Source organism: Nanorana parkeri, unplaced genomic scaffold (genome assembly GCF_000935625.1).
Source record: "Nanorana parkeri isolate BGI_ZX_2015 unplaced genomic scaffold, ASM93562v1 scaffold50, whole genome shotgun sequence".
In the NCBI taxonomy this organism is placed as follows: domain Eukaryota; kingdom Metazoa; phylum Chordata; class Amphibia; order Anura; family Dicroglossidae; genus Nanorana; species Nanorana parkeri.
In genome coordinates, this window is record NW_017306318.1 from 2433669 (window position 1) to 2446752 (window position 13084).

At 46.3% G+C, this 13084-nt stretch overlaps 1 protein-coding gene across 2 annotated transcripts in view; it reads left to right on the forward strand.

Annotated features, from left to right (window-relative positions):
• Window positions 1–1644: 1644 nt before the first annotated feature.
• The window catches only part of MAP3K3 (mitogen-activated protein kinase kinase kinase 3), a 20301-nt gene continuing 8861 nt past the window's right edge, over window positions 1645–13084 (forward strand). For both annotated transcript variants that reach the window (XM_018574358.1, XM_018574365.1), the window contains exons 1-5: window positions 1645–1681; window positions 7589–7710; window positions 9514–9554; window positions 12476–12575; window positions 12959–13072. In XM_018574358.1, the coding sequence (XP_018429860.1) occupies window positions 1678–1681; window positions 7589–7710; window positions 9514–9554; window positions 12476–12575; window positions 12959–13072 (381 nt within the window). In that variant the 5' untranslated portion in view covers window positions 1645–1677. The remainder of the gene's footprint in view (window positions 1682–7588; window positions 7711–9513; window positions 9555–12475; window positions 12576–12958; window positions 13073–13084) is intronic.

The window sequence follows — 13084 nt, forward strand, 5'->3', positions numbered from 1 at the left end:
CAATAAAAAAACCCCCCCCCCCCCCCCCCCCCACAGCACATCCACATATAAAGTGAAATAATAATACAATACAGAGCCCCCTCTCCTGCTTGCCTTATTGCAGGGAGGAGGCTGTGAGGAGCCACAATCGATCCCTGGTGCTCTAGTGGCGACTAGTGAGGTCTGCTGCAGACCTCACTAATCGATCCTGTGCTACACTGCTACATGCTGCGAGAGCTCAGAACCGAGCTCCGGCCGAAAGGATCTCAGTGCCGGGAGGAGCAGCTCTGCGGTCTGCATCCAAACGAGATGCAGAACGTGTAGCTCCTACCGCAAGCTAAGTATGCAGCCCGTGACCGCGTACCTGACTTGTCACCACATAGTACCGGCATGCGGGCCGCAAGTGCCCTGCGGGCAGGGACTTTGAGACCGCTGATTTAGGGCCATGTCACCTTAGTAAACCTGTCGTTGGCAGCAACCTGCCAGCTACATGATCCCTAAAGGAACTATTTCTGGGCCTTGTGTTGTCACTTCATTTTAAATTCACCAGCGATGGGGTAAAAACCTGAGGCGTTTTCAGTTGGTCGTCCGCTGCGAGTGCTTGGTTAGCAAACTGTTGCTGAACTCTGCTGCAAGTCAGCACTGCTAACTTAGCACTCGCAGCAGAAGTGAATGAGGATGCAGAGCGTTGAATGTGGTAGAATACAGAGCATAAGGTCTCGTTCACACCTAGGCGTATTGCATATGCGCGGCTGTCGCGCGACCGGCGTGCGTTTTTTTAACCGCGATTCGCGATTCACCTACAATCTAATGTTTTTGCGGATGAGCACACCAAATCTTTGTTGTAAAATGGTATTTATTAGTTAAAAATATTATCCACCGCCATTTTGCTTAGCTCGGTGCCGCTGAAGCGTTCAGTGAGGCTGCTGCAGCAAAGTGAAGTGCTGCAGGACAGCTACTCAGCGCTTGGCTAAGGAACTGAACGCTCCCATGGCTAGACTGTCCAGAGAGGAAGCAATACGGTAGGGGTGGGTGAGTGCTTGCACTGCTTTCATAGCGATCCCTGGAGAGGCCCTGTTGCTTAGCAGTAAAGATGCCAATGGCAAAAGCTGGGTGTAACTACTGCTACATGCCAGCCAATCGGTGGTTGCCATTCATGATTATAACCATAGCAACTTTTCACTAATGTTTTTCTTTATTTATTTTACTTTGTGTCATTGATATAGTATTATCTATAATATAGTAATACATAAGCCCTGGTAGTTGCTGCAGACAGTTATATGTACACGGAACAGCTCTAAATCTGTTCTGCAAGCAGTTAAAAAAAAACCTGCTGCAGGCTATTATTGCTTTCTTGCTGTCATAGTAACCCGTTCTCCGCCTATTGCCTGTGACAGCTGTCAGAGGAAGCTCCGATGCGTGAGCACGTTGCGCTCCACGTAGGGCTCCGCTCTCTCATTGGACAACGATTGTCCCGCCCTAGGATGACTGACAGCTCAGCCAGCTGTTATAAAGTTAAAGTCTGCGCCTGCGTGAGGCCTGTGGAGCCCGAAACACCGAGAACACCCGGATATGAGGTGACCGGAGATGCCCGCGGGCTGACAGGGAGACCCGTGTACGTGTAACGGGGAGCAGGCCGCGGCTGGAGGCGGAGCAAAGCAGAACACCGAGTAAAGGATTCCCCCGGACACCGCCGCCATGGGTGAGTGCAGCACACCGGCACTGTGCACAGGAGCTGAGAAGAACACTGCGAAAAGCTCTGTATGGTACATGGCTCTGTATTATACCTCCTATGCACCGACACCGCTCTGTATTATACCTCCTATGATTTTAATGTAGTATTGCTGGGATTTGTTGTGCTCCTCTATAGCTGGTGATATTCGGCATTGCGCTGTATTATTGCTGGGATTTGTAGTCCTCTATAGAAATCGATTTGGAAAATAATCGTTAGCTGCAGCTCTACCGCCATGCACCGACACAGCTCTGTGTTATACCGCCATGTACTGGCACCGCTCTGTTATACTGCCATGTACTGACACCGCTCTGTATTTATACCGCCATGTACCGACACCGCTCTGTATTATACCGCCATGTACTGACACCGCTCTGTATTATACCGCCATGTACCGACACCGCTCTGTATTATACCGCCATGTACTGACACCGCTCTGTATTATACCGCCATGTACTGACACCGCTCTGTGTTATACCGCCATGTACCGACACCGCTCTGTGTTATACCGCCATGTACTGACATGCTGCCGAGGTGAGATCGCAGCCTTCTCTGTTTGGATGTATTGGGCTGCTGTGGGGAGGGATCATGTATTGGGCTGCTGTGGGGAGGGATCATGTATTGGGCTGCTGGGGGGGGAGGGATCATGTATTGGGCTGCTGTGGGGGTAGGGATCATGTATTGGGCTGCTGTGGGGGTAGGGATATGTATTGGGCTGCTGTGGTGGGGTGGGGGGGAGTATCATGTATTGTGGTCTGCAGACATCTGTATTAAGCCCTGGTGAGAAACTGCCCTAAAATCATCAGTTTGTGTTTTAGAAAAAAGTCACCTGTCCCTTTTAAGAAAGTATTGGTAATTGGTATCGGCAAGTACATAAGGGCAAGTACTTGGTCTTAAAGTGGTATCGGGACATCCCTAGTACCGACGCCGCTCTGTATTATACTGCCATGTACTGACACCGCTCTGTATTATACCGCCATGTACTGACGCCACTCTGTATTATACCGCCATGTACTGACGCCCCTCTGTATTATACCCCCATGTACTGACGCCACTCTGTATTATACCGCCATGTACTGACACCGCTCTGTATTATACCGCCATGTACTGACACTGCTCTGTATTATACCGCCATGTACTGACACTGCTCTGTATTATACCGCCATGTACCGACACCGCTCTGTATTACACCTCCTATGTACTGACAGTACATAGGAGGTATAATACAGTAATAATACAATAATGTATTATTGAAAGGAATACAACAAATCCTAGCAATAGTACATTATAGCTGGCTGTATTCTGCATTGCGCTGTATAATGTACTATTGCTGGGTTTTGTAGTCCTCTATACAGCGCAATGCAGAATACCACCAGCTATAGAAGAGTAAAAATCCCAGCAATAGTCCTCTATACAGCACAATGCAGAATACCACCAGCTATATAGGAATACAACAAATCCCAGCAATAATATATTATACATACAGTTTGTAATGTATTGCTGGGATTTGTATTCCTCTATAGCTGATGGTACATTGTGCTGTACTGTATATTATACAATCAGCAATAGTACATTATACATACAGTGTATAATGCATTGCTGGGATTTGTATTCCTATGTATAATATACAGCACAATGTACCATCAGCTATAGAGGAATACAAATCCCAGCAATACATTATAGAGCACCATGTGGGGGAAGTGCAGGCTTACCTGAGCAGTCTTCCAGCAACTTGCTTCTGAGATCGGGCCTGTCTATCGGCGGCTGTCATCCCCTCACACCTGCACCTCCTCCTACCTCCTACACGATCGGCACTTGTCCCTGTGCCGATCGTGGATGTGGGCGGGCGGTGAACGTGAGGCGGGGAGGAGATGCGGCGTGTGGAGCGTGGATGCGGGTGGGTCTGGCAGCGGCGAACGTGAGGTGCGGAGGAGGTGCAGCATGTGTGGAGCCGTAAACAGGGCCAACCAATCAGAAGCTGATTAATCGATGATTGAAAAAGTTGACAACTTTTTCAATCGATTTATGTTGATTAGTTGTTGCAGCCCTACCGCCATGTACTGACACCTCTCTGTATTATATCGCCATGTACTGACACCCCTCTGTATTATACCTCCTATGTACTGACAGAGCTGCAGCTAACGATTATTTTCAAAATCGATTTTTGTTTGCCGATTTATTAAAGGAGAACTATGAGGCGAGTGCTTTTCACCTACCTCATAGTTCTAGCCGACCTGAGACAATGAGACTATCACAGGTCGGCTCAGTATATCGGGAGGTGAGCACACCTCCCGAACACATACCGGCGTTCGCTCACCTCTCGATCCTGTCAGCCCTCTGCCGTAACAGGGGAGGGGCTGGATTCCCCCCTCCCCGATCCGCCAGCGCTGACTGGCGGAACGGATGGGGGAGGGGCGGGTACAGCTGGCTCTGCCTCTAGATAGGCAGAGCCAGCTGTCACTCACGCAGCTGGGCGGGTCCTGACATAATTGTCGGGATCAGCTGCGGCGTCTCAGTATACAGTGAGCAGTAGCTCGCGGTATACTGAGCCTAGGGTGACGGGAGGACGCTAGTTTGTGTCCTCCCGTTACCCTAAGGAGAACTATGGGGAAAAGCCTTAACCCCATAGTTCTCAAGTTCGTTTAATCGGATAAAACATAAAATACATTTTAAAAAATGGCTCCAGTGATGGACTACTAGTTTGTATTGAGATTGCACTCCATCACAGGAGCAAGCTTGGAGCGGTGGAAGTAAAAAATAGAAAAACAAAAGTGTGGTGTGCAATATAGTGAAATGAAGTTTAAAATTATACAGCAATGAATACAGAATGGCACCGGCTATAGAGGACTACAAAACCCAGCAATAGTACATTGTACAGCACAATGCAGAATACCGCCAGCTATAATGTACTATTGCTGGGATTTGTAGTCCTCTATACAGCGCAATGCAGAATACCACCAGCTATAGAGGACTAAAAATCCCAGCTATAGAGGACTAAAAATCCCAGCAATAGTCCTCTATACAGCACAATGTAGAATACCACCAGCTATATAGGAATACAACAAATCCCAGCAATAATATATTATACATACAGTGTGTAATGTATTGCTGGGATTTGTATTCCTCTATAGCTGATGGTACATTGTGCTGTACTTTATATTATACAATCGGCTATGGAGGAATACAAGTCCCACTATCCCAGCAATACATTATAGAGCACCATGTGTGGGAAAGTGCAGGCTTACCTGAGCAGTCTTCCAGCAACTTGCTTCTGAGATCGGGCCTGTCTATCGGCGGCTGTCATCCCCTCACACTAGGGCGGCAACAACTAATCGACATAATTGATTATAATCGGTTATTGCAAATTGTCAACTTTTTCTATCATCGATTATTCTGCATTCGATTAGTTGGCCCTGTTCACAGCTCCACACACGTTGCTTTGCGCGCCTCACCACCTACCCACCTCACGCTTGCCGCTGCAGACCCGCCCACCCGCATCCACGCTCCACACGCCGCACCTCCTCACGCTCACGGCCCGCCCACAACCACGATCGGCACAGGGACGCGGGGAGAAGTAAGGAGGCACAGGTGTGGGCAGAAGACAGCCGCCGATAGACAGGCCCGATCTCAGAAGCAAGTTGCTGGAAGACTGCTCAGGTAAACCTCCTCCCCTCACATGGTGCTCTATAATGTATTGCTGAGATAGTGGGACTTGTATTCTGCTGTGCTGTATATTATACAGAGCAATATACAATCCGCTATAGAGGGATACAAATCCTAGCAATACAGTATACACCATGTATAATATATTATTGCTGGGATTTGTTGTATTCCTATATAGCTGGTGGTATTCTGCATTGTGCTGTATAATGTACTATTGCTGGGATTTGTTGTGTTCCTCTATAGCTGGTGATATTCTGCATTGCGCTGTATAGAGGACTACAAATCCCAGCAATAATACATTATACAGCGCAATGCGGAATTTCACCAGCTATAGAGGACTACAAAACCCAGCAATAGTACATTATACAGCGCAATGCAGAATACCACCAGCTATAATGTACTATTGCTGGGTTTTGTAGTCCTCTATAGCCGGTGCCATTCTGTATTCATTGCTGTATAATTTTACTCTTCATTTCACTATATTGCACACCACACTATTTTTTTTCTTTTTTTTTTTTCTTTTTTACTTCCACCGCTCCAAGCTTGCTCCTGTGATGGACTACAACCTTAATACAAACTAGTAGTCCATCACTGGAGCCATTTTTTAAAATGTATTTTTTATCCGATTTAATCGAACTTAATAATCGGCTAACTAATCGATTTTGAAAATAATCGTTAGCTGCAGCCCTACCCCACACCTGCTCCTCCTTACTTCTTCTCGTGTCGATCGTGGCGGGGAGGAGGTGCGGTGCGCAGCGTCTGTGGAGCCGTGAACAGGGCCAACTAATCGGAAGCCAATTAATCCATTGAAAGTTTACAACTTTTTCAATAATCGATTTTATGTCGCTTTAGTTGTTGCAGCCCTAACTGACACCGCTCTGTATTATACCGCCATGTACTGACACCGCTCTGTATTATACCGCCATGTACCGACACCGCTCTGTATTATACCGCCATGTACCGACACCGCTCTGTATTATACCGCTCTGTACCGACACCGCTCTGTATTATACCTCCTATGTACCGACACCGCTCTGTATTATACCTCCTATGTACCGACACCGCTCTGTATTATACCTCCTATGTACCGACACCGCTCTGTATTATACCTCCTATGCACCGACACCGCTCTGTATTACACCTCCTATGTACCGACACCGCTCTGTATTATACCGCCATGTACCGACACTGCTCTGTATTATACTGCCATGTACCGACACCGCTCTGTATTATACCGCCATGTACCGACACTGCTCTGTATTATACTGCCATGTACCGACACCGCTCTGTATTATACCGCCATGTACCGACGCCGCTCTGTATTATACCGCCATGTACTGACGCCGCTCTGTATTATACCGCCATGTACTGACGCCACTCTGTATTATACCGCCATGTACCGACACCGTTCTGTATTATACCGCTATCTCTTGTACTGGGGCCAATTTAGACGGGAACAAACCAGCCAGCATGTCTTTGAGGTGTGGGGAATCCCTATAAAGGACGACCATGCCAACTCCATGCAGATAGTGTCCTTCAATGAATGTTGAACAAATAATAGCCAGGTAACCTGTTAAAAATAAAAACACTATTCCAACAGTGTTCCTCAAATATGTATCTTCTTGTGGAACATGAAGTGGTGAAGCATCCGTATATACAAATAGTGAACAAAGTGTTCCTCAGTTGGCAGAGGCACCCGAGTCGAAGGAAAAGGTCAACTTCATTTCTAGGCAGATTTTTATCAATCACCAGAACGCGTTTCGAGGCCTCTCGTCTTCATAAGGGGTGTGATCCAAACTTGTCTTCAGGTTCAGGAGTTTACAAATGGTGATTTTTCACATCCTCACACGCTATTGAGCGTTCCACAAGAGTGCTTTATAAAAATAACCTTATAATGAAGATGGTGTCTCTCTGGATTGATCTTTTACTTCCATTCTGGCACCCCAATACACCAAAATTGTAGCTATATCCCACAAATACTAGAGGTAGAGGCTGTTGCTGTCATAGTACATGAGCAGTGATTGTGAATGGACAGAGATTCTAGCGGCTTGTGTCCAGCGTTAATGTGCTCATGCCCCTTTTATTGTATACACAGCCTGACCGAGCTGTAATGCTTAGTGTGTTTTGCATCTCAATCTAATAAATATCCTTATTGTGTTGGTGGTACTTGGTGATGTAACTGCTCTGAGTTTCTGTTTTCTTGCCTTCTAAAAGATGAACAGGAGGCTCTTAAATCCATCATGAAGGACTTGGTTGCCCTGCAGCTGAGCAAGCGCCATCGGACGCCAGTGATTGAGGGGGGGAAGACCAAGGCCAGCAGTCAACCCAACAAGCAGGTACAGTCTCCTGACATCTGAGCTCTGGGGGGGTGTGATTGTCAGGGCTTGTACAAGGGGAACGTTCAGATGATTAGAGATGTATTGATCTCTGTATATGATCTGGCACGGTGATGTGAATATAAGCCCCCGTTCCTAAAACACCCAGAGGGGTGTACCTACCTGGCAGGGGCCCCCTTTTATTTTTACACTGGTTCTATAATACCACAAAGCATTGTTAGTACACTGCAAAGGCGAAGCATTATTTCTTTTTCTCCAGCCCCACTATAGGGACTAACGTTCATGTCAGATGATGATGATAGATTTGTAGTGAATTTCCGGTCCCGGTCTGAATCTGAAATGTCACTTTGGAGTCTAAAAGCTGCTCTTGTCTAATATCAGCCTCCCCTTTTCGAAGCACCCTTCGCTTGACTGCCAATGCTGCCAGCTCCTACCCTTCTATCCTGGCAGAATTTTTAAAGCAGAATTCGGGGCGGAGATTTCATTAACCCTTGTAGTGGGGCTATGCCCCGCACTGCAAGCGTTAATGCTCATTTTGGTCTAACAAAGTTATACTCGCCTGAACCTCGGAGCTGGCTGGCTGTGATAGCTCTCCCTCCAGATTGTTACTTCTCAGCAGCAGCGGTGGTATGTCCCTCGGCATCCTCGCATCCTATACACTGTGTTTTAAAATGTGATGACTTAGGGACCTTAGACTGCTGCAGCGGAGGGGGAGCATCGCTGGAAGGAGCTTTCTAAGAGCAAGCCAGCTCCAAGGATCGGGCCAGTATAACTTTGTCATTTTTACACCTAGACCAAAACAAGCCTTTAACCCTTGCAGTGCAGGGGGTAGCCCCACAGCAAGGGTTAAGAAAAATGATGCCGGGAGTTGTGCTTTAAAGTAACTGGCTGTTTTTTGGCCCTATCATCTCAGACCGGGCTGCTCAGCTTTCCAATCCATTTTGCATAATTTGCTGCTCTGTAATACTGTATACACATTTTTTTGCAGACCGGTTCAGCTTCTCATCGACTTCAGTCAGACTTCCTGTTTAGGAAATTCCTAATTTTGTGGCTTTGAAATTTTTAAAAGTTCGGCTTAACCGCAACTGATGAAATATTTCTGGTTTGTTACTCTCTAAGGAAATAGGGGTCACCTGGTTATTCAATGCATTTTTATTATTGTGTTTTGATGTGAGTGGGTTTCGATGTCATTTTTGTGTTTTTTAATGGGTTGGTTTTTTGCTTTTATTGTACGGAAACAAAGAGCTCCGAGGCTCCATTCACACCTGACCGGCTGCCGCTCTAAACAGGGAAAACAATGCACTTTAATGTGAATCATTCACACTATTGCAGGGACTGCGTGGCCCCCAAAATAGTACAAGCCGGACGCCGCAAACAAAGATTTTAGCAGTTTAGGCACACGTGGGAAAAACGTAAACGCTATATGTGAATGTAGCCTCAGAGGGTGCTACTAGTAGTAGGTGTGAATTTTGCAGAAACGCATACGTAGGGGTATATTTATAAAGCAGTGACTGTTACATTCACTGAGGTTGAATCAGTCATTGTCATTTGAAATGCATGCACTAGGAAGAGCCATCAAAGTGACCGGTGAATGTCACATTCACTGCTTTATAAATGTATCCTATAGCGATTATGAAACGTTTACATTTCGAAGGCTCTGCAGTGTGAACGGGCCAGGAGGAAATACACACTTTAGCTGGTAGGTGATGTAGATGGTGCCATAGCAGCTGATACGTATTTGCTGAAATAATGTGGAATTTCCATAGTGTGAACGTTTACATTCATTGTATGTGTCTGTTGCAGAATGACGTGCGGATAAAGTTCGAACACAGCGGAGAGAGGCGGTGAGTGTCATTCCATTTCACCAAGCATAAGGCGGCAGATGTGGGACATATTGAAAGCTGGGATTCCTGTTTCCTCTTGTTTCACTTCTATGATTTCCTCTTCTGGCCTTGACCTCGGAGCACCTGCAGCCTGTCCCAATGCTCTTCACTGTCTGCCAAAACAACTGACCCACACAGTCCAACGTCACGCCGCAGGGCATAGGCGCAAATTCTCCTCCTCTGTAGGGGGATCTGCCTGCTACTTTGTACATTTTAGTGCCTTCTTGGCTTTATATTTGTATGAAGAGGGGAGGCAGTGATTTCATTACAGAAAATACAATTGCATACAGTCAAGGAACCAATCCAGTCCCATGTTATCATGAATGGCCTTATTGTGAACCAGCCCTGGCTGGCTCCTATCTCTAACCTGACTTTCCCTCTTACGGGGATTGCATTTGCAGACAGGAGTCGGGAAGTGGCCCCGCGGCTTCTCGGTGGCTGCCAGATCTGACCACAAGTATGCAAGATGGCTGGGGACGGAGCAGGAAGGATTTATAGGCTGGGGGATCACTCCCTGCTTCTGGCTTAGGCCTCTCTGTGTAGACCTGAGCGGAGCACTTCCTATCGGAGGTGGAGGGTTCAGCGGAGTGAACGCACCCACTGGCTGTTTCTGTGTCCTGGATATTGGAGGAGGGTCCCGTGTGGTTTCCTCTCCTTTTAGAGAAATGTATCCCGACACAACTCTTGCATCGTAGATGATGGCCAGTGAAAGCGTTTAGATAAAAACTCTATGGGTCTGCCAGCAGTATTCTGGCAGAATCTTGGAGTCAAATGAGGGCTCCAAGACAAGACTCTGGAGCTTTGTTGTGTTTCCAGAGGAATACTGCTGGAGTTCCTCAATTGGCTGGGATTACTTCATATTTCAGGGGGATGAGGAACTGATACTAATACAGTTGTCATAAAAGAATCATCACTCTGGAGTGGACCTGTCACTTTGAGTTAAAGATCTAATGCATCGTCTACACACAGAAAAAGATGAACAGTTGAGCATTTCCTTGCATCTGGATGAGGCTTACTTAACAGCATTATCCTTTTTATTAGAACTTCCTTGGGACAAGCAGTGGCTGGCAAATGAACTCTTAGAGTGTATTTATAAACAGTTTGCAGAGTCATTTGTCCTTTTTGTATTGCATGTACATTCGTTCTGTGTGAATGGAAGCAAAAATGAATATTGGCATATTTTCTTTGCAGGCTGAATGAAATATCAGGAAAATACTGCTTTATGGCCACTAGGTGGAGCTGAGGAGCATAGGAAGCAAGTATTTATATTCTATGCTCCTCTGTTTCATGTAGTGGCCATAAAGGTGAATTTTCCTGATATTCCATTCAACTTGGCTCTGCATATTTATAAATTACAGCCCTTAACCGCTTCATGTCTGCCAGTTATACCTAGACTATGGGTGCTGCAGTAGCTGTTTTTGTACAGCCAGTGATTGCTGTTTACATGCTTGTATGATTCCAGGGAGTTCCCCCCCCCCTCCACTGTTACCACCAGCTATCCCAGCCTCCGCTGTTCCCCATGCAAGCCCAGGACCAGCACGGCTGGTCTCTTCACCTCTTCACTTTGATCAGAGGGAGATCAGCACACTTCCAGCAGCTGATCTTCCCTCTGATCACAGGAGGAAGGGATGTGCATTATATTCCTATTTGGGCAACTAGGAGTACTCGCCCAAATACTCGGTACCAATACTAGTATCGGTATTGGTGCATCCCTACCTTTTTAAATAAAACAAATCATGTTAATGGTTGTGGTGGGCAGTGGCACCGCATTTCTGCAGAAGTTCACCTAGGTGTGTAGACTCCTCCTCCTAGAACTCTGCAGTTGGAGCTTCCGTTTGTATAGTCATCTGTTATCACTGTCTTCCCTCTACTGTACTGACATTTCCTGTGCATGAGCATTGTATGCAAATTGCCATAGTGGAGGAGACGGCGTGCGACTTTCTGCTACTTTTCCAGCTATTGGGTGCATTTCATGCAGTTCTGTATGGAAGAATAGTCTTCAGTGTGCAGAAGTAAACAGCTTGTTATGGTCACCTGGAAGTACAATCAGATAAGCAGCATGGTGACTAAAATTGATGCTGTACATCCCAAAAAAGAGGTAAAAATAAAGCTGGCTGAATAATCAAAGCTTCATAAAAGCCTAGGAGATCCAGGGGATGAGGTCTGATGGCATCAATGTCCCAAGATGCATCTGGAAGGCAATGAACTGTTGATGTAACTTGTGACCTGGGAGTGCTGCAGAGAATTTTTTTTAGCTGTACCGAAACAATTTAAGTTTGTGTGCGTCTCGTTTTTGCCTGGGGTAAAAAACAGGTTATACTCACCCAAAGCTCTGAGCCAGCAGTGCTCCCTCCAGTCTGTCTCCTCCGCTGCAAGGATGGTATTTCCTTCAGCATCCTTACCTCCAATACACTGTGATGACTCAAGGACTCCTAGACCGCTGCAGAGACGCTCAAGGGACCGGTGTAAGCCAGCCAGCTCGGAAATTCTGGTGAGTATAACTTGTATGTTTTTACCCTAGGCAAAAACTTGAAGTTAACCCTTGCTGTGCTGCAAGAGGTATTAACATTTTCTGCCCGCAGTTCTTTCAGGTACCTGTTTTCATCTGTTGATGATCATTTTGGGGCCCATAGAAGTCAATAAGAGTACATGGAAATACACAGTACATACAATGTTACTGAAACCTGGCCCTGGGAACAGGCCATGACCTCCTGATGTATCTAAGTTTGAAAAATGAGCGGCTCTTCTCACCCCTCCCTAGATGCCGAGTACATAATTGGAGATAACACACAATTATAAAGTATATAAACGCATGGAAACGCATAGCTCGGTGGTCGCGCCATTTTATAGTTGTAGTCATAATGGGCCTTTTATTCTTCCAGGATCCTGCAGTTTCCTCGTCCTGTGAAGTTTGAAGATGTGGAACAGAAAGTGAAGATGGTGTTTGGTCAGCAGATGGACCTTCATTACATGAACAATGAGGTGAGCACACTGCCAGTGCAGACATCAAACACGCCATGTCAGGAGGCAGTTGAATTATACTGGCCAGCTTGACCTCTGAATGATTGTATACATTTCCTTGTACTTGCTTCATAGAGCCAAGTATTGACAACTGAGAGCCATGCATGTTGCAATGGACAGAGCTCAGCTTGAGTAGATATTGTTTATATGCTGTCCTACCTAGTCCTCTAATAGGAGCAGTCTGGGTATAGTATTAGGCAGTAGAATGTATTTCATGGAGTCTGGACTGTGCTGAAACCCACAGCAATAGAGATGAATTTACTCCCATGTTGTACTGGTTACTCCATATAGTGTTAGGAACAGGAACTGCCATGTTGTGTTGACTTCTTTCTGTCTTCTTGCAGCTCTCTATCCCTCTCAGAAGTCAGGATGACCTAGACAAAGCTGTTGATCTCCTGGACCGCAGCTCCAGCATGAAGAGTCTTCGTATTCTCCTCATCTCCCATGACAAGAACCATGTAAGGCCATAT